The sequence below is a fragment of the Odocoileus virginianus genome, chromosome 15 (assembly GCF_023699985.2).
Source record: "Odocoileus virginianus isolate 20LAN1187 ecotype Illinois chromosome 15, Ovbor_1.2, whole genome shotgun sequence".
NCBI classification, from domain to species: Eukaryota; Metazoa; Chordata; class Mammalia; order Artiodactyla; family Cervidae; genus Odocoileus; species Odocoileus virginianus.
The window spans coordinates 51,725,933-51,748,106 of record NC_069688.1 but is presented as its reverse complement, the minus strand read 5'-3'; the positions used below and the strand labels follow the sequence as shown (position 1 = coordinate 51,748,106).

General features: G+C 43.4%; 1 protein-coding gene and 1 long non-coding RNA gene across 3 annotated transcripts in view; one reads left to right on the top strand and one right to left on the bottom strand.

Annotated features, from left to right (window-relative positions):
* Positions 1–5,658: 5,658 nt before the first annotated feature.
* LOC139038486 (uncharacterized) lies at positions 5,659–6,048 on the bottom strand. The gene is made up of 2 exons (XR_011491521.1): positions 5,899–6,048; positions 5,659–5,808 (listed from the first exon to the last, which is right to left on the bottom strand). It is a non-coding gene; the product is annotated as an uncharacterized lncRNA (long non-coding RNA).
* A 92-nt stretch (positions 6,049–6,140) lies between these two features.
* Positions 6,141–22,174, top strand: part of LAPTM4B (lysosomal protein transmembrane 4 beta) — a 63,276-nt gene continuing 47,242 nt past the window's right edge. Inside the window, exon 1 of one of the 2 annotated variants that reach the window (XM_070477359.1) lies at positions 6,141–6,482. In XM_070477359.1, the coding sequence (XP_070333460.1) occupies positions 6,384–6,482 (99 nt within the window). In that variant the 5' untranslated portion in view covers positions 6,141–6,383. The remainder of the gene's footprint in view (positions 6,483–22,174) is intronic. The other variant, XM_020903159.2, reaches the window with a different exon arrangement.

The following is a 22,174-nucleotide window of genomic DNA, read 5'->3' as shown; positions in this document are numbered from 1 at the left end:
CTCATGTTCATGGAGTTGATGATGCCATCCAAACAACTCATCCTCTGTTGCCCCCTTCTCCTCCTGCCCTCAATCTTTCCCAGGATCAGGGTCTTTTCCAATGAGTCCGCTGGTCGCATCAGGTGGCCAGAACATTGGAGCTTCAGCTTCAGCATCAGTCCTTCCAATGAATATTCAGGGTTGATTTCCTTTATGATTGACTGGTTTAATTTCCTTGCTGTCCAAGGGACTCTCAAGAGTCTTGTCCAGCACCACAATTCGAAAACATCAATTACTGCTGTATCAGTAAACAAGGATGTCACAGTCATCAGCCATCGCAGCCCTCCAAAGTGAGCTGGTGAGCCCTGAGGGAGCTCATGATGAATACCTGCCATCTAGTAGCCATCAGACTATAGCTACTCCCTACAGTGAGTCCAGAGGAACTCAGGATGTGAAAAAATACAAGAAATTGGCCCCAGATAGCTGAGGTACATATCAAAAGAATAATTTCAGTGAGCTCAGACTCTCCCATCTTCCCATACATATAGAAATGTACCTTAACTTGGGATATCTAATTTTCTTTAATTTACAAAAAATTTTTGATGTTCAGACTACCTGCCTTTTGTTGCAAAATTACTATGTAACCTGGCTTGTCCCCTTTGCCTCCTAGCAGCAAGTCACTCAAGGTTACTTGAGATGGTGTTTTCCAGGCTTGAAGTCCTAAAAATTCCCATCGAGTGAAATACAACTCTCAACTTTTAGGGTTTTTTTTTTTTTTTTTTTCAACTTTTAGGTTGTAGTTTTTAAGTCAACATAACTAAAAATAAATAAATAAGTAACCCTTCCCTGAAAGCCACAGGGGAGTTGAGGCCTTTTGAACATGAGCTGCTTATACTCTTTCCTTGCTGCCTGCAATAAATCCTGTTAAAATACCCTCACCACAACCCACTATCAGTATATTGGCTTTACTGTGCAGCAAGTGAGCTGACCCAAAATTTGGTCCAATAACATCATTGCCAACATTTATTAGATCATTGAAAAAGCAGGAGAGGGACTTCCCTGGTGGTCAAGTGGCTAAGACTCTTTGCTCCCAGTGCAAGGGGCCTGGGTTCGATCCCTGGTAAGGGAACTAGATCCCACATGACACAACTAAGATCCCATATGCCAAAACTAAGACCCAGCTGAGCCCCCCTCAAATAAAAGCTTTAAAAACAAAAGAAAAAGCAAGGGAATTCCCCCAAAACATCTACTTCTGTTTCATTGATTATGCTAAAGCCTTTGTGTGGATCACAACAAACTGGAAAATTCTTAAAGAGATGGGAATACCAGACACCTTACCTGCCTCCTGAGAAACCTGTATGCAGGTCAGGAAGCAATAGTTGGAACTGGACACGGAACAATGGACTGGTTCCAAATTGGGAAAGGAGTGCCTCAAGGCTGTATATTGTCATCCTGCTTATTTAACTTATATGCAGATTACATAGTGTAAAATGCCTGGCTGGATGAATCACAAGCTAGAATCAAGATTGGAGAATTATCAACAACCTCACATATACAGATGATACCACACTAATGGCAGAAAGCAAAGAAGAACTAAAGAGCCTCTTGATGAAAGTGAAAGACAAGTGTGAAAAAGCGAGCTTTAAACTCAGCATTCAAAAAGTGAAAATCATGGCGTTCCATTCCATTATTTCATGGTAAATAGAAGGGAAAAAAGTAGAAACGGTGACAGATTTTATTTTCTTGGACTCCAATATCACTGCGGACAGTGACTGCAGCCATGAAATTCAAAGACACTTGCTCCTTGGAAGAAAAGCTATGACAAAGTTAAACAGCATATTAAAAAGCAGAGACATCACTTTGCTGACAAAGGTTCACATAGTCAAAACTATGGTTTTTCCAGCAGTCATGTACAGATGTGAGAGTTGGACCATAAAGAAGGCTGAGTGCAGAAGAATTGATGCTCTTGCATTGTGGTGCTGGAGAAGCCTCTAGAGAGTCCCTTGGACTGCAAGGAGATCAAACAAGTCAATCCTAAAGGAGATCAGTCCTGAATATTCATTGGAAGGACTGATGCTGAAGCTTCAGTACTGTGGCTTCCTGATGTGAAGAACCGACTCATTGGAAAAGACCCTGATCCTGGGAAGGATTGAGGGCAGGAGGAGAAGGGGAGGACAGAGGATTAGATGGTTGGATGGTATCACTGACTCGATGGACATGAGTTTGAGCGAGCTCTGGGAGATAGTGAAGGAAGGGAAGCCTGGTGTGCTGCAGTCTGTGGGGTCACAAAGAGTGAGACACAACTGAGCTACTGAGCGACAAACAACCTGCATTTACAGTTTTTGCCTCTGTGAGAAATTCAATTTTCACTTGGGGGCAAACATCCAGGGAAAAATAGCTTCTAGCCTCTATCCCCCCAACCCCCACCCCCACCCCCCGATCTGATGGCTAAGATTCCTGGTTTCCATTCAAGCTACCCAGGTTCAACTTCTTGTTAGGTGATGAAGATCTCACTTCATGCCACCACTCATTGCTGCCTTGCCAAGATTACTACTATAACCATATATCTTTTCACTTTTTATTTTTTATTGGAATATAGCCAATTAACAATGTTGTGATAGTTTCAGGTGCATATCAGATGGACCCAGCCCTATATATATATATATATATATATATATATATATATACACATACATCTCCATTCTCCCCCTAACACCCCTCCCGTTCAGTCTGCCCTATATCATTGAGCAGAGTTCTTTCTGTTATACAGTAGGTCCTTGTTGGTTTTCTATTTTATATACACCAGCGTGTACATGTTGGTCTCAAGGAAGCATTTTTAAAGGTGACATTTGGGGTGAGAACCGCAGCGGGTATGACCTTCTTCTGATTGGTTGGTGGTGAGGTTAGAGGGTGATGTTTCAAGAGTGTTAATCATCTGGGGTCTTCATCATTGTCCACCAGGGGCAGGGCGGTGTGTCTTAGTTTCTGCACAACAACTCAAAGGTATGTGTCAGATTGTTGTGTTCCTAGAGGAGGAAGTGGGATCCTGTTTGAACACTGGACTATTACGACTTTTCTTGTTGAGCTGCTTTTCCTTTGTTTCTGCATTCCCTCGCTTCTCTAGTCAGCAAGAACTCCTGCCTGCTCTTTGAAGTTCAGGGAAGGCTTAGGAGACTAAAACCCTTTTCTACAAACAAGAAACAGGAGCAGTGGAGGGGCTTTTGTATCCAGAGGGCCTCGCAGGGTCCTCCTCGGCTTTGGTGTTCATTATTATTTCTTATTAGGGCTTGTGGTTGACATCTCTGGGGGTGACTCTAGAGTTCCTTGAGATCCAGGTTTACACTACACAATAAGAATGTGACAACTTTACAGCCTCGTAAAGTTAAGCTTGCACTTAAGCAGCCTTATCTCATATTCCTCCTCCTTTCTATATAATCTTTCTTCAAGACATATAGATCCAACCAGTCTTTCTCTTTTTTCAAATCCAAAATGAAACACTGACACGTGCTCTATAATAATCTTAACTTGTCTGAGATGCTTGGCTTACACAGTGATTAGTGGCTAACGTAGGACAAGGATTCTTCTGAGTTAAGAGATAGATGGGTTGGACACCTGGTGTTTGTCAACTGGAGTAAAATTCGAGTTTTTTTCTCACCCAGATACTTCATGAACAAGTGTTAGTCGCTTAGTCGAGTCCGATTCTTTGCAACCCCGTGGACCCCATAGCCTGCCAGGCTCTTCCATCCTTGTGATTTTCCAGATAAGAACACTGGAGTGGGTTGCCATTTCCTTCTCTGAGAACAAAGCTAGAGGCAAAATCTGAGCTCTTCTAAAGTAAAGAGATAAGGTGCCCAATCCTGAGGTCACGGAAGACTTCCCTGTCTGCACAAGTGCAGGAAATCTTCTTGAGGGTCAAAATGGGAAGGAGTCCAATCTCACAGTAAGTGTGGACATGTACCCACAGGCCTCTACGGTTGGATCCATCTTGGCATGTGCATGCCTCTTGGGAATGGTCCAAGGAGCAGTCAGATGTGAAAAAAGAAACACGATAATTGACCAAAGGTAAACAATGACCTGGACTTCCCAGGTGGTTCAGTGGTCAAGAATCCACCTGCCAATGCAGGAAACAGAAGAGGCGCCGATTTGATCCCTGGGTCGGGAAGATCTCAGGAGAAGGAAATGGCAACCCACTCTACTATTCTTGCCTGGGAATTCCATGGCCAGAGGAGCCGGGCAGGGTACAGTCACTGGGGTTACCAAAGAGTTGGACACGATTTAATGACTAAACAGCAACAAAACAAAGACCCAGAAGCACTGTCTTATATGTGATTTAAATCACCTCTTTACTGCCCCTCCTCACTCAGGACGCCCACATTCCTCTCCAGGTGTGTGTCTCTGCCCAGTTTCTGATGTAGCATAGTCCTCATCATTCAGGATGGCCACACTCCTCTTTGAGTATGTATTTCTCTCTTGCTTTGGACTTGTTGCTTTCCTCCTCCTTAGAAAGGATGCCATACCCTTTCTCCCTGGTGTGTATCTCTGCTCTGCCTCTGACTTAAATAGATAGTTTTTCTACTATGTATTCTCCCATACATTGTGCTGCATCTGTAATAATAAACTTTGTAACTGTTTATAGTTTTGGCCTCCTGGAAACTTTGTTTTCAAACTTGGAAAGGAGTGATGGCCACTTTGCTTCTAGCCTCTAGTCCCCCGTGGTCTGGTGGCTAGGTTTCCTAGTTTTCATTCAGGCTGCCCAGATTCAGTTCCTGGAGAGGAAACTAAGATCTCTCTTCAGGATCACTCTCTCTCCGAGATCACTTCCAGACCAAACACTAGGTGGGAGGAAATAACTGCAAAATGGAATCCTAGAAGTATCTCTTAACTCTCTGTGTTGGGTCTCACAGATGCGACCCAAAAAACTGGGTTCACCTCTTGGTGGGTGTGGAGCCAAAACAAGGACTGTGAGAAGAAAGGATTTATTACTTGCAGCAAGTAAGGAGAACACTGGGGATCTTCCCCAAAGCAGTGTCTAAGAGCAAAACTGGGGAAGTTTTAAGCTAAGGCTGTAGGCATATTCATGAAGGGGCTTGGGTGATCAGAGTCCAAACTTGAGTTGACTGAAGTCATGAGGGCCAAAAAAGGTCTACAACATCGTCCCTTAGAGCAGTGGTCCCCAACATTTTTGGCACCAAGGACCAGTTTCATGGAAGGCAACTGCTCACCTCCCGCTGTGTGGTCCCGTTTCTAATGAGGGGTGGGGGGTGTTGGGGACTCCTGCCTTAGAGGATGGTTGCACAATGGAAGGGGTTTAAATTCTGCAAAACAGTTCAAGAAAGTGTGCCAGGTTAATGGGTACCACTGAAACACACCTGGGAGTCTTCACACCTGATTTGTTATCTTTGCTATTGTTACTTCTCTTGCCCCTTAACAGTTTTTTCTTGCGTTCCCTTAAGAACTTTCTTGCTGAGGCCCGTTCAAGGACGAGCACTGGGGTCAGTCATAGATCACAAAATGGCTTAGGCCAAAAAAGGCTTCTCTTATGCCAAGAAAGCCATGCCTGGTTCTCTTTTTTTCCCCAGGACTCCTTACCTTACCTTCTTGCACCTTGTGGCAGTACTTGGCTTGATGACTGTTTCTTTAGAGCTGCAGTCATGATTTAAAAACGCTACCTGAAGCATAGCAGGTACACATCCTATTTACTGTGAAAAGATTAGTAGCACAGTGATTGAGCTGGGAAGCAGAGACAGACTGCTCTGGGAGGCTTCAGCAGCGGTTCAAAGGACTGCAGTCGGCCGGAATCACCCCTACCGTTTCCCTCCTCCAGCCAGTCTGCAAGATAACAACGGGGATGGCACCGAACCTACAGAATATCTGCAAGATACAAGTGGAAGGAGAAAAAAAAAACAAACCACCACTAACTAGACTATAAAAGAATCTCGAACTGGTGGTGGAGTTACACGGATGACCAATCGAAAGAGGGGAAGGCCCGGAACTCCACCGGGGGCCGACTCGGGGACAACCCGGGATGAGAGTTGATTGATTTGCGTCCCCCCGGGCGGGCGGCGCCTGCCGCCGGCCGGAGCCCGCGGTGACGTCACAGGGCCCCCGGCGCCCGTCACGTGGTCCGCGGCCGCCGCGCCCCGCCCCCGCCCCTCTCCCCGGCCCCGCCCCCTTTCCCCGCAGCCCTCGGAGCGCAGGGTCCGGCCGAGGTTCCAGCTGCGAGCTCTTCGCGGGGAGAGGCGCGGGGCCCGGGACCGGTGGGCGGCGGACGCGGTCTGGGAAGAGGGAGCGAGGGTAGCCGGGGAGAGGGGGGCCGGCGACAGCCGCGCGGGGAGCAGGACCGACGGCCGAAGCTCCTGCGAACTTGGGCGCAGAGTCGCGCCACTGCGCCCGCGGCCCAAGCGATGAAGATGGTGGCCCCTTGGACGCGGTTCTACTCCAACAGCTGCTGCCTATGCTGCCATGTCCGCACCGGCACCATCCTGCTCGGCGTCTGGTACCTGGTGAGCGCGACCCGCCTGGGCGAGCCCCCCTCCCCGGGGTGGGGGGCGCGCACCTGCCCGGGAGGAGCGCGGGCGCCCCGGGACCCCGCCTCACTTTTCACACCGCCTCGTGGGTACCGGCTGCGGCCCTCGGGGTTGGGCGAAGCCAACGTTAATCCGCCTAAAGTTATATTATTAGAAACTTAATTCTCTGTGCCGGCGGCTCGACGATTGCCCCCGCCCCTGGCTCAGCCAACCTGTGGCGGGGGCTGCGGTCAGGGCCCGGTGTTCGGGGTGGGAGGGTTTCGGGGGACGGTGCGCGCGGGCTGGGCTCGAGCTGAGCAAGGGGGCGCCCGAAACCCTCCGCCGGGCGCCGGCTGGGGCTCCGGGAGCTGCGCGGTTTCCAACGAAAGTGCGCTTTGGTGGTCTGCGAACTCCCTCCCGGCACCCCGATCCTTGCCTGCGGAGCACGTGTCGCCTTTCCTTTCTTCTCCGCTTTCGTTGGGCTTTGTGCTTTCGACGGGTCGCGAGAGCCGTCGAGGCGGTGAGCCGGCACCTCTCCTGACCCCCCCTCCCCGCGTGCCCGCTCTCCCTGCCCGCAGGTGCCGGCGGTTTTGCCGCCCCGTCTCCCGCGCGCTTTCGCATCCCGAGTGGGAATGGCTGGGGGTGGGGGTGCCCTACGCACACGTTTGTTGTAAAGCCCTTACCCTAGGAGGGGCTTGCCTTGTGATTCACTGCGTTTCATTCGGCCCTGGACAGCCATTTTGCACCCACTTACCTCCCCCACAACCCCCCGATTTGCAGGTGATGCCTACCTTCTTAGCCGACCCCGAAGACCCATCTGGTCTGTTAGTTTGTTTCTAGGTTGGAGCTTTTTATTTGTCTGGGGAGCAGTGATTATCAGGCGCTAGTGAGGCAACCTGATGGAGTGGTGCCCTGTACCAGCTCCAGGTTGATTGGTGCCCCCCCCCCCCCCAAGACTGCACCAGCACCCGAGTCGGGCTCCGCTGCATCGTGGTTTCTGTTCCATCATGATGGAGAGTTAAGCCCGAGCCTCTTGGCGCTGAATGCCTCTGCACCAAGAAGAAACACCTTAGACGTGGTAGTAAGATGGCATATAGAACTTTCTAGTGGTGGTACATTCTGATCTTAGTCATCAGTGTTTCGGTGGGCTCATAATTCAGTGTTTGGATATAATTCAGTTGAATTGTGAACTCGTCTGTGTTGCCATTGTAAGCAAAACACCTCTGTCCCCCCATATGGTATTCTCTGTGCTATTTATAGTTTCAAGTTTCCTTTAGTCAGTGCCTATCACAGGCCACACAATAGAAATCTTTGGCCTTAAAAGCTTTCAGACAGATCTTTAGTATATGTGGGTTCTTACTGTGCAGCTTGAATGCAGAGAGAACATCTGGGTATTGGCTCTACCCTGGTTTTAATGAAAGAAAGAGAAAAAAAAACACAACGGAAATTTAAATTTACAGCGAAAGAATAGTGGGTGGTCTTGAAATAGTGCTTTTATTGATGATCAAGACAATTTTATCCACATGTTTTGTGTCCTCCTTGAAGATGTTGAAATCTGCAGGCTTGCAAGTACATCTATGAATGTAATTTGCAAAATCTAGGGCACTGCATTAGGCAAATGGACTACGTGATCTACAGGAAAGATAAATCTACTTGAGCCCTGTTGTTGGCGGTAATCCAGTAGGACACTTTGGTGTGATAAAAGGAGAGGACTCTGCAGGCTTTGTCCACGGCTTGAGCGTGCTCTTTGGGGAAAGGAGTTATTGGTATGCAGGTTTTAGCATTTGGAAAGATGGCTTTTTGAAAAATAATTAGAAAGCTTTTCAGCAGATGTGAATAAGCAAGCCACTTTGGGGCTTCCCAGGTGGCGCTAGTGGTAAAGGGCCCGCCTTCCAATGCAGGAGACAAGAGAAACGGGTTCGGTCCCTGGATGGGAAAGATCCCCTGGCGGTAGAAAGGGCAAATCACTCCAGTAATTCTTGCCTGGGAAATACTCTGGGCCAAGGAGCCTGGTGGGCTACAGTCTACCAGGGTCGCGGATTGTTGGATATGACTGAAACGACTTAGCGCACACACAATGTATGGGAAATCCACTACTGGTCATCTTTATAATTGCTTTCCTCAAAACAATTTAAACTTTTCTTAAACTAGTGAGTTTCCCTCATCCTTTTACATATAATTTGGTTATCCAAAACTGATTTATACGTACATTTTTAAGATGAAGGAGCTAAAGAACAAGGCATCTCTTTCTCTTACCACCAGTCATCTGGATGGAATGAGGTCACTATCAAAAAAGGTAGAGTTTTCAGGAGAAAAAAGGGTAGGAGTATAGATAGAAATTCAAAAAAGAGTCAACTGGAAAGGAAAGGTAAAGTGAACCTTTTTTATGCATTTTCTAGTTGTTTTCTACTGTGACCATTTACTAGGCTCCTGTGTGCCAGGCTCAGCTGCTTCAGTTTTGTCCAGCTCTTTGCGACCCCATGAACCATAGCCTGCCAGGCTCCTCTGTTCATGGAATTCTCAAGGCAGGATTACTGGAGTGGATTGCCACTTCCCTCTCCAGGGGTTCTTTCCAACCCAGGGATGGAACCTGGGTCTCCCGCTTTGCTGGTGGATTCTTTTACCACTGAGCCCCCCAGGAAGCCCACTATACTATTGATAGCAATCCTTTTTTTGGCCACACACCTGCGCTTCCCTGACAAGGGGTCAAACTCCGCTCTCCACAGTGAAATCGTGGAGTCCTCATCACTGGGTCTCCAGGGAATTCCCTAGAGTCCTTGATTAAAAAAACCAGTGTGAACTACATAAGGGCTATGAGTTGAGTTTATTCAGTGTCTTACTCTATATAAAATAGCCCAGGGGAACAACTTCTCAGACAGCTCTGAGAAACTGTTGTGAAGATGTGAGGGAGGAGCCAGGATATATGAATTTTTTGCTGTGAGAAAACCTGTAGTCGGAGTCCTGAGATGAGTGTTAATCATAAAACAGGCAAATCAGGTTAATGATTTTATGTATCATTTTCTAAGTATGGGAAGATGCAAGAATCTGGGAAAGCCGAAATTTCTCAGTTTTAGATCTGCATTATCTTGGGGCAGGTGTCCAAGGCACAGACCGCTTCCTGTCTGTCTCTAGCCTGAATTCCCCTCAGTCCTAGAGTCCTGGGTGACTGCAGTGGCTAACGGCTTGATCCTGGTAGAACTGGACTGGCAGGCAACATTTTTCTCTACAATGCTTTGCATAAGCTTAGTTTTTACATATTCCTGGTAGATTTTTTTTTTTAATTCCCATTTTATAGAGGAAAAACCAAAGCGAAGAGGTTAAGTGATTTGCAGCTTGTGGTCTGAGTGATGTATTGGTCTGTGCTGTTTCCACAGTTTTGCCTTTTAAAAGTTGTGTGTTTTGTTTTTGCCTTGAAATGATAAAGGTTTCCTTCAATCTAGTTTTAAAAAAGAAAGCATATCGATTTCAGGTATTTGTATCAGCGATGGCTTTTCATTTACTTTCTTTTATTTTTTTCCCTTTAAAAATTGAGCCATACTTTACGTATGGTGAAAATCACAGGTATTAAGTGTACAGTTCATTGACATGACCAGTGTTTGCACCTTTGTAACCCACACCCTTAGATAACATTCCCAGAAAGTTCCCTCATGCCTCTTCCCTCGTGTATATCCCCTCCATAGACACCCCACCCCATAGGTGTTTTGCCTATTCATATAAATGGAATTATACTGTAGGTGTTTTTTTGTATTGGGTTTCTTTAATTTAGCATAATGAATTTTACATTCATTCATGGTCTTGGAGTGTGTCAATATTTGTGCCTTATTATTGCTGAATATTGCTTTGTTGTAAGAATATACCACAATCTGTTTATCCATTTGCCAGATGATGGACATTTTGGGGCTCTTATGGATAAATCTGCTCTGAACAGTCTTAAAAAAAAAAGACTATGTGGACATCTGTTTTTATTTCTCTTGAATAAATACCTCGCAGTGGGGTTTCTGGTCGTTGTGTGTTTTAACTTGATAAGACACTGACAGGCATTTTCCAAACTGCCATTTTTACACCCCAGTCAACAGGGTATAAAGTTCACTGGGTGCGTAGTGGTAGCTATTGGTGACTTGAGTTTGAATTCCCCTGTGTGATTGATGACGTGAAACAGTTTATCTTTGCTTCTTGGCCAGCTATATATCTTCCTTTGTGTTGATTGCACATTTTTTTAAAAACTCAGTTTTATCTTTTTTTTTTTAATTCTACAGATTTGTGAGAACTCTGTATTTTGGATACCAGTTCTTTATTAAATATATTCTTTGTGAATATTTTCTTTCAGCGTGGCTTGCCCACTGATTTTCTTAATAGTCTATTTTGATGAACTGGAGTTTTAAATTTCAGTTAAGTTCCATTCACCTTTTTTCTTTTATGGTTAGTACTTTCTGTGTTAGTACTTTGCCTACCCTGAAATTGTAAAGATACTCTTACATTTTCTTCGGAAGCTTTATGGCTTCAGCTTTTATGTTTACATCTGGTTTAGTTCTAAGTTTTGTGTAGAGCTTTTGTGTTTTGTGTACTATGATGTGAGGTGGAGGCTTACGTTTACTTAGAAGGGCAGTTTAATCATTAAACCTAAGAAAGAAGTTGATTTCTCCCATAACCGTTAATTGCTACAAACGTTTTTTAGAAAAACAAGTAAGGTGCATATCTATCCTCACCGAATGAGGACTGATTTGTCTTGGTTTCTGGAGGGATCACGATTTGAAAGGAGTACTCGACGCAGAATGCTTGCTCTGTGGGCTTCTAGGATTTCCTCTCTTCAACAAAACCTAATATTCTAAGACTGAATCTGTTAACTTCCCTAAATTTGCCCACACTCCGATTTGCCCACACTAGTCTCCTTCAACTCCTGTCTCAGATTCCTCGGATAGCTGCCTCTGTCCCCCCTTGCCATCTGGATCTCTTCCTTTATTCCATCTCCATGTTATATTGATTTTTTTCCCCAACCTCCTGAGTGCCTTATTCTGTCCTGTTCTTATTCTTGCTACCACTTCTCTCGTTTAGGCTCTCATTAGCTCTCACTTAACTGTTATAGTAGAATTGTAACTGGTCTCTCTGCTTCTAGCCTTGCCATCAGTAATCCATTTTTTTTTTTCAGTCTATTGCATATGCAATTTCCAGAGGTATTTTTCTCAAACACAAATACGAGCTTGTCGTCCTACTTCTAAAAAATGTGGGCTCACTGTCTCCGGGAGATGTGTGTTTCTTGACATGTGTGTTTCTCATCTGCTGAAGTCGGCTTACACAGTTAAACAATGCGGTAGATTTCACTGCATCCCTTTCCCTCCTCTCTCCCAGCCCTCAGGAGATACGAATGGATACGTATGGATCCTTTAGGATACGAATGGCTGCTGTATACGCCAGCTAGTAATTAAGCTGTGAGTCCTGAGATTCATTCAGATTTGATAAATTTATCTGTACAGTGCTGAATCAAACAGGCCACGGTTATGTGACTAGAATATACTGATGAATTTAGGTCTGGGATATGCTTCCCTTGAGCTATTGGTTAGGAGGGATGTTGGGGAGGGGGTGGGATTAATTTAAAATATCAGAGTGAGAACAGAGGGTTGAGACATCCAGAGGCTGTTACTGGGAGGAGGAAGAGCAATAATAAAAATAAATCCCTGCTGTATTCCTTATGCTAAAGGCCACATTTTTTTTATACTTTTTATTTTGTAGCGGGGTATAGCTGATAAGCAAAAAATGGGACAGTTCAGGTGGACAGCCAAGAGACTCAGCCATACAGATACACGTATCCATTCTCCCCCAAACTCCCCTGCCATTCAAACTGACACATAACACTGAGCAGATTTCCCTGTGCCCTACAGTAAGTCCTTGTTGGTTATCCATTTTAAATATAGCAGTGTGTGCGTGCCCGTCCCAAACTATTCCTTCCCCCCAGCAACCATAAGTTCCTTCTCTAAGTTTCTTTCAGTTTGGTAAGTAAGTTACAAAACCTTTCTTTCTAGATTCCACATAAAAGGGATGTTATGATATTTCTCCTTCTCTGTCTTAGCTTCACCCAGTGTGACAATCTCTGGGGCCATCCATGTTGCTGCAAATGGCATTATTTCATTTTTACTGTAAAGCCTGCATTTCTTATGGTTTACATTTTGCCATCAGGACTTGCATTGCATCTAACACCCTCAAGCATACTTTTTCCTTTGTAATTTCTTGCATTTTATCAGATGATTTTCTTAGTATGTTTTAAAAAGTGGGGCTGACAGTTGGAAGAATCTGTCATTGACCCCTCGGATGGGTCCCTGTTTGTGCATACCATCCTTTTTACCATTCCCTGAGTGTATTTTAGGTTAGTCTTCAGCAAATACATACTGAATGCCTCTTTGTGCCAGACACTATTCTTTGGGGAGTTGGCCATATATCAGATTATAAAGGATGAAAGAGCTCAGAGTAGCTGGTCTCATTGGCTTTATGACCTGGCCTGTCAAATAACCAACTAGTTCACTTTGAAAGTCACAGCTTGCTTGTGTACCCAAGCCTGGTGGGTTCTTTTTGTATCCTTAGAAGTCCTGGTGCAATAACTATTGATTTCTGTCTGGATAGTAATACTGGACAGTAAAGCTGACATCTTGCATTTGTAGAGTGATTGATACATGGTTTTCAGTGGACTTTAACATTTGTTCCTGTTTAGACCTCAAAGCAACCCTGGGGTCAGGCTTGAAAGGTGATGATATGCCCCTTTTAGATGAATAGTTTCTTTCCAGCTGTCAGATTCTATAACTTGGTCCATAAGTTCAGGGAAAAATAGAGACTAACTTATAATATGTCGGTAATTCTTATTACCTAGTGTTTTCCTGACTATATTAGATTGTAAAAGACTGAAATTCTAAAGTGAGATTTATGGATTTTATTCTGAAGATAGTGAGAGGCACTGAAGAATTATTAACAGGGGTGAGAGGGTGAAAGTAGTTTTTAAGGAGGATGGAAAGGGCCAGCTGTTTTAGATGGCCAGGTGACAAGGCAGGGTGCGGACAGCCTTCTCGATGGGAGATGCTGCTACATCAGGTTTTCCCACGAGAAGTTTCTCATTTGCTAATGATGCGAATTATATGAATGGGAACTCTCATTGGTTAGTTAATGATACAAGTCTATCTTGCCATCCTGCCTCTCCTCATCTGAATACTGGAATCGAACAGATTTGGGACAGAAATGGATACTGGGTTTTCGAGAGATGTCCAGTGAGTTCCTTAAAAAAAGATACAGGCCTCCCTGCCCACAAATAAAAAGGATCGAGGGAAGTTTTATGAAATACTGTCTGGTGAAGATTTCAGTGGTGTTTACTAACTTCTTAAAAAAGCTTCAAAAATTATTGCTATTTATTATTTATGGCTGCACTGGGTCTTCGCTGCTGCCCGTGGGCTTTCTCTAGCTGTGGTCTGTGGGCTTCTCGCTGCAGTGGCTTCTGTAGTCGTGGAGCCCAGGCTCTAGGGTGCGCCGGCTTCAGTAGCCGCAGTGCGCTGGCTCAGGAGCTGTGGCTCAGAGGCTGAGATGTCCGTCAGCCCGTGGGTTTTTCCCCGGACCAGAGATCGAACCTGTGTCCCATGATGGATGTTCATCCCGAACATTTTAAAGGCAAGCTGACCAAGAAATAAATTGTTTGTTAATATCATTTTCTCTGGGTCCCACTATAGATACATTTAACGTAACGTTAAAAAGTCCTGAATATTTATTGGAAGGACCGATGCTGAAGCTGAAACTCCAGTACTTTGGCCACCCGATGCGAAGACCAACTCTTTGGAAAAGACCCTGCTGCTGGGAAAGAGTGAAGGCAGGAGGAGAAGGGGAAGACAGAGGATGAGATGGTTGGATGGCATCACCGACTCAATGGACATGGGTTTGGGTGGACTCCAGGAGTTGGTGATGGACAGGGAGGCCTGGCGTGCTGCGGTTCATGGGATCGCAAAGAGTTGGACGCGACTGAGCGACTGAATGAACGTAACAAAGTGGTTAGCATGAGTTTTGCACCAAGATGTGGATTCTGTGAAACACTCATATCCCAGTAGCCCAAAACACGACAAAGGACTTAGCTGCATGGTAGGCAGGGAGATGGTATCTTCAGCTGGGAATTTACATATCCAGTACCCCTGTTACTGTGAAGGAAGAGGAGAACAGATTCCAGGGGCATCTACCAATCTGACATGACGCCTAACAACAGCCTTATTGCTGTGATACTGTTGCCTGTTGGGCAACTGGTACTAATTATTGGAGGCTTTAATTCCAGTATACAAACCAGTACTTCCTGGGCTTTCCTGGTGGCTCAGATGGTCAAGAATCTGCCTGCAGTGTTGGAGACCTGGGTTCGATTAGTAGATCGGCAAGTTGCCTTGAAGATGAAAATGGCAATCTGCTCCAGTATTCTTTCCTGGAGAATTCCATGGACAGAGGAGTCTGGTGGGCTACAGTCCAGTTAATAATTCTAACAATAAATAATTGCAAATAATCATTAAAAAGTATCACAGAGCAATTTAAGCAAGTCATAAAATGGTTGCAACTACTGATAAAACCAAGTAGTATGCAAATGCGAATGTATCTTTCCTAAGGTCTGCTGCATCAGTGGAGTTTTTAATTGCTTGTTAAAAATTTGTTTAAAGATAAAATGAGGGCACATGATAGCATTTTCAGTATGAAAGCACCTGTAGTCATCTGTGTAAGACATCAGATGCAGCTAGCTAGTGGATCAGGAAACCACAACTGTGCTGAAGGATAAGGGTTTCCCGTCTCAGAGAAAGTGAAAGTGAAGTCGCTCAGTCGTGTCTGACTCTTTGTGACCCCATGAACTGTAGCCCACCAGTCTCTTCTGTCCCTGGAATTTTCCATGCAAGAGTACTGGAGTGGGTTGCCATTTCCTTCTTTTCATCTCAAAGTAATTGTAGAAAATATAAGCCTAGAAGGAGTGTTGGTGTGTATTTGGTTATTTTCTTCCCTTCATTCCGTGTGTTAGGAAGTGTGTGAGCTGCTGGCAATACAATATGATTCAAAATAGGCCCCATCCTTGCCAACATGGAATCTAGGGTCTAGCAAGAGGAAATTGCCAGTAATGAATGTGTATTAATTAGTAATCACAAACATTGGAACATAATTGTGATAAGCAGTTTTTGCCTATCTGCTGTTTTTTATTTCTATGGCTGTAGTGGTTCATTCAAGAAATTTAATATATGTACTTACCAAAAGTCTAGACTTAGTAATATCTTTGCCTTTCTTTTGAACAGTATACATCCTTTAACTCATCATTTCTTGTATTTTAGTGTCTTTTCTTTTTAAAGCTTCCCTAAGACACTGACGTATACAGTCAGTCTTTGCTTAGAGTTAGCCACATATTTACATACCTGTCCATCATTTTCTTTTTGCAATTACTATAATTTTTATTCAAAAAATGGACATTTTAAACTCCAATTGTGGAAAGTACATGACCCATCATTTTCTTGACCAGCTGTTCAGGATCACTATCCTTCTGTCTGATGTACATATTTAAACATTTTCTTTAGTGAGGATCTGTTTTATTTATTTACTTATTTTGCTGTGCCAAGTCTTGGTTGTGGCTTGTGAGTTCTCGGTTGAGGCATGTGGGACCTAGTTCCCTGAGCAGGGATTGAACCCAGGCCCCCTGCATTGGGAGCACGGAGTCTTAGCCGCTGGACTGCCAGGGAGGTCCCAGTGAGGACATGCTGATGGCAAACTGTTATTCTTTGAAAATATCTTTATTTGGCTCAAATTTGAAAGATCTCTCAGTCGTTGTGTCCAACTCTTTGTGACCCTTGGGACTGTAGCCCGCCAGGCTCCTCTGTCCATGGGATTTTTCAGGCAAAGATACTGGAGTGGGGTCGCCCTTTCCTGCTCCAGGGGAATCTTCTCGACCCAGGGATCAAAACCCGGTCTCCTGCTTTGCAGACTTGATTCTTTACCCTCTGAGCCATCAGGAAGCGAGGACTTTTCTCCAGTTGTGCGGGCTCTGTCGTTGCAGCACGCATGGGCTTCGTGGTCCCACGGCACGTGGGGATCTTAGTTCCCTGACCAGGGGTTGAACCTGTGTTCCCTGCGTTGGTAGGCAGATTCTTAACCACTGGACCACCAGGGAAGTCCTGGCTTGACCTTTACTTCTGATTCTCTAGGTCTGGGGTTGGTCCTGTGGTTCTACATTAGTAACACATGTGGGATGATGCTGAAACTTCATTTTGCTGACAACACTTTTTTTCCTCTCTCTCTCTTTTTTTTTTTTACTGAAGTATAGTTGATTTATAACATTGTGTTCATTTCTGCTGTACAGCAAAGTGACTCTGTGATACAGACCACACTTGATAGCAGTGGTTTGTGGACTCATACATTTCTGATGCTAATTTTCTTTTCTTGGAATCATGCGTCTGTAGTCAAAACTTGACTGTTTTTATTCCTTGAAACAAGTTTTATTTTATTTATTTTTTTTACTCCCCACCCCCTCAAACAAGTTTTAATAGCAGAAAGATCATAGCGCCTTTGTGAAAATGTTCAAAAGATTGGGGGTGGGCAGAGATAAGTGGGAGATTGGGATTGACATATACATACTGCTATTTGTAAAATAGATAATAAGGACCTACTGCAGAGCACAGGGAACTCTCTCAGTACTCTGAAATGACCTGTATGGGAAAAAAGTTTAAAGAGAGTGGATAATGCATACATGTGTATAACTGACTCACTTTGCTGTATGTCAGAAAGTAACATAACATTGTAAATCGGCTGTACTCTAGTAAAAATTTCTTTAAAAGTTTTAGGAAGATTTCAGTAGGTGCTTTCTTTGATTTTTCTGTTATTTGCCTGAGAAATATTTCTTTGCCTTATTTTTTTTCTCCTTCACAGCTCTTTAGAAACTAAAAGGACGTTTCTTAGATAATCTGTTTGCTCTAAAATAAGTATGTAAACAGGAATAGAATCTTAAAAGATACTTATTTATATTAGTGACAGTTAATAATTTACTGGATAATCTTTTCATTAGTTTACTTTGAGAAATAGCTTAGAATGGTGATCTTGAGAAGCTGTTTTGAAGTAATCTAATATTGTTTTCTTTTAATGAAAAGTAACAATGTCAGATATTAATATCACCTTCAAGAATGTTTCATTACCTAGATTCATAGTAATGAATATTTATGGTATGCATGTTATGTACGGAAAGGAGAAAAGCATTATTTAGCAATTCAGCATTATGATTGCAAAGCATTTCTTTGTCTGTGAGTAGTTAGACTGTATCATTGGATTTTATTTTAATTTGACAATTAAAAGTTTTTAAAAACTTAGCTATCATAACTTTACTCTCCCTATGCAAAAAAAAAAAAAAAACAACTTAGCTATCAAGTTATACATTAGCAGCTTTTTATTCTAAATTTCAAACTATGTGTACAAACTGGAAGTGTATTTTTTGGTCTTTAATTCCAAGTTTTGGATTTCTTTTTAGGTGATTTAAATGTATTGCTATTTTGTAAGAAAAAGGTTAACTCTAAAGTACAAATAGCAACACTGTTCTTGAATGGAATGCAAAATTTTTATTCCAGTGGTTATCTGTTATTGCCTCTTCCCTTTCACTAGTGAAGACATTCTGCTTACGAGTTTCAGCTTTGTCTTTGGTATATAGCTGTGGGAATAAAGTATTATTCTATGTATTGAAGCTAAGCAGGGAGTAATAATCACTTTAAATAGTCTTTCAAAGCATGTTTCTTTTTTTCTTTTTAATGATAATCCAAGTTGTTGGAATAGGATGGTTGCAAATAGGGACTAACAGATCTAATATATGGAGCATCTCAGAACACAAAGAGAACCAGGTTTGCTGCCCTAAAAAAAATTAAATTAGCCATTTTTGCACTTTATATTTTCTCCTCTTTTCCAGATGCTGGCCTTCTAAACCTTCTGGTGCTTGATCCTTCTTTATGCAGATTATGAACTAGGCTCTGGCTTGGCTTATCTCTTTGTAGTCTGAGATCCAGAAAGTTCTTTAGGGCACAAAGGGGAACACAGTTGTTCTTCCTGTCCGCACCTGCCTCCCAGGTCTCCCCAGTGGCTCTTTGGACAGCCTTTTTTCTGGCTCCTGCCTGAGGGCTAGCCTTTGCCATCTGTCCACTGTCCAGACTTCTTTCTTATCATTCCGAGAGAATGTGGTGGTGACTCAGCCCTAGCATGAAGATCAGAACCCGACCAAGTCCATTCAGGGGAAATGGGAGTTGCAAGCCTGTCTCCCTCTCTTGCCAGCCTCCGGTCACAGGAGAGCAGCAGTCTGGAACACTCCCTTGAAAAGAATTCCGAGCCTGCTGCCAGTGGATTGGTTAACAGAGTTGCCAGGGCTTGTGAACCGGGTGTGGTCGCTTCTTGGGTGGGTCTTGGGTTACTGGAAAGAGCATGTATAGCATTTGCAATCAAAGGACCCTTGACTGAGTCTCAGCTGTAAAGGTCACAACTCCCTGCAGGTTTCCCATGAATCCTGAGAGTCCTCCTGTGCGGAGTGGTTGTAGCAATGATCACACCACTTAAGGCAGGCAAAACTGCTTCCGTGATAGGTGTAGTGGTGGTGGTTTCTTGATTTAACCCATCACCCATGAGAAAGGTATATGGAAAGAATGGCACTAGGCTGCAAAGTGAATCAGAAGGACCACATTGAATCTGGGGGGCAGTGGTGGGGAGGAATGAGAATCTGTTTAATATAATTTTAAAATTCACCGACTGAAATGAGGCCCTAAGGAAAGATACAATGTCAACTTGACTGCTTAAACTTTCTCCTGCACACACACTGTATAAACCAGAGGATTTATAGCTTCCGTATGAAAACACCGACTTTACTTAACAATCCAACTCAAAAGACTACCAAAGGCTGCTCATTTTTACATTTTTGTTTCCTTGAACTTTCTCTTAACATTTAGTTCTCAGTCACTTAGCCTGATCGCCTGAAATTATTTATTTGTACTGTAACTGTTGTCTGTCAAGATCAAGTCTCTTACTTTCTGGTGTTTAGAAGGTCCTCTTCATAACCGGAGACTTAGTTGCCTCCCTCTTCTCCCCAGCTACAAGTGTAGCAGAATTCCTTTTTACTCTAAATGGAACAGCCAGTTTATTTGTCCTCCTGACTAGACAGCAGACTAGCTTGAGGGGGGATTAATATGTATTGATGTTAGCCTAGTGCTTGGCATATATTTGTTACCTAATAGCTAATTTTTGAACAGTTCAGTAGATGAGTTAATAGTACAAATGAGTTTATTCTACATTTTATTTGGTTGCTGAGGTTTGTTTATCTCCTGGACTACTAGGATTTTATGGTGAATTAAATTTCCCCCAGCGTGTATGTACCACAGTTGTTTGAGTTGAAATAGTTAAGTGTTCGAAATTTATTTCACTATCAGAACAGGACCATGTAGACAGGGTCTTACTTGAATAAAAAGCACATTTGTATCAGAATTCTAAAATTTAAGTAAATTTCAATTGAAAGGTCCAAACTTGGGACTTTCTGGTGGTCCAGTGGATAAGAAGAAGCCACCTGCCAACGCAGGAGACCACGGGTTCGATCCCTGGTCTGGGAGGATTCCACATGCCTCCGAGCAACTAAGCCCATGAGCCACAATTACTTTTTTTTTTTTTCCACAATTACTTTTTTAAAGTCAAACTTAATTTCAGTTTTCCTATCGAAATTGCACTCAAGTGAAAGGCACATCTGCCATTGATAGTTTTTAGAAAATATTTCCAAATATTGCTCCGAAAAAATTAGGCAGCTGTCCAAAAACAGTATTATCAGATTATAATTTATATTTTTAAAATTTTAGCCATTTTACTGTGGACATTGCACACATAGAAAAAGTGCACAGAATATAAACACCTTGGTTATCAAGCAAACATTTGGTGTACCTACCACCCAACTGTGACTTCTTTAAAAGGTTACCCTAGAGGTGACAACATGTGTCCTTGACTTTTAAAGATTCTCACATTAATTGGTACAGTTCTCTCCCTGGACAATACGAGGACCTACGTTCAGTTCAGTTCCAATATTCCCTCTTGATCTATATGCTGTTATTATGTACTGTTTATATTTTGTACTCATTAGTCATTATTTGTTATTACTTGTTACCAGTATTCACAATTGGCAACATAAGTATCAGTTTTATTCTTAATTTTTTTGGTCCGTCTTCAGCCTTCCATCTGGTATCATTCTTCTTTTGTCCAAAGAATACCATTTAATGCTTTCTTTACTGCTCAGCTGCTGCTGATGGGTTCCTTTGGTTTTGTCTGAGGGTATCTTAGTTCTGTTTTCATCCTTGAAAGATTGTTGTTTTTAAGCTTGTAAGGTGGTCTTTTCCTCCCTAACATTTTGGAGATGTAACTCCATTGTCTTCTAGCTGCTTTTGTTTTTTATTACAGCCAGCTGTCTGAATATGTTCTTCTATTTTATCCAGCTCATTTTTTTTTTTTTGGTAACCCTTTTAATGGGTTAAACACATCCACTAAGTTCTTTATTTGGCTACTGTATTTTTCATTCTAGAATTTCTGTTCTTTAAAAAAAATCTCTCATATCTCCCCTTTATTGTGATTCAAGTTCCCTGACAAAATTCTCATTTTAAAAAATTTTTTGATCTCTTTGAATATTATAAGTGTAGACAGTTCATATGGGGAGCCCATTAACCTCAATATCTAGAGCAGCACCTATGGTCTGTTTCTGTTGTCTGTTGTTTCTGCTCATTCTTATGGTTAGCATTCTTGTCTTCTCCTGTCTCTTATATTTTGGACATTGTATTTCAAAAACTGAAGAAGTTATTTGAAGTGTGGGATGGCATTTTTTCTCCACTAAGGATTTTGATAGATTCTTACAGGCAACTGGCAGTCCCCTGCATCCAGTCTCAGATTCCAATGAGTCAAAGCTGGACGTTGTCCCTGCCCTGTCCCCGTGAATGAAGACTTGTCTCGGGTGCATCTTCCTGCAGCCCCTTCCCCATCTGAAGCCCGGGGGTTTCTGCCCTCCAGCCCCCGCACCTGCCGCCTCTACTCCAGGTCTTAACTCTCTGGCCCACCAAGGTGCCCTCGGTCTTTGCTCTCCTCCCTCTTTTCTGGAATCAACAAATTGCCCTCAGGAGTATTTCTGCCTTCTCTTGAATCTTGGCTTCAGATCAAGTTAGTTCCTCACTGCCTTGCTAGCTAATACCTTCTCACAGATGGTTGTTTTTGTTTAAATTTTCTAGTTGTCATCGGTGAGAAGATTGCTTTGTATAACATAGTTCACCATTGCTTCCCTCATAGCTCAGTTTGTGAAGAATCAGCCAGCAGTGCAGGAGACCCGGTTTCGATCCCTGGGTCAGGAAGATCCCCTGGAGAAGGAAATGGCAACCCGCTCCAGTATTCTTGCCTGGAGAATCCCATGTGTCCTTGGGGTCACAAGAATCAGACACCATTACTGAAAGTGGCAGATCTCTTAATTGTTCTTTTTTTTTTTTAACTCTTTTTTTCCTCCTCTGATACACCTGTTACCAGGTGGGTTTTTGTTGTTGTTGTGCTCCATGACTTGTGGGATGTTAGTTCCCCCCCCCACCGATCGAACTTGGGCTCCCAGCAGTGAAAGCCCAGAATCCTAACCCCTGGGCTGCCAGGGAATCCCCTGTTTTCAGGTTTTAACTTGAATGCCTGGC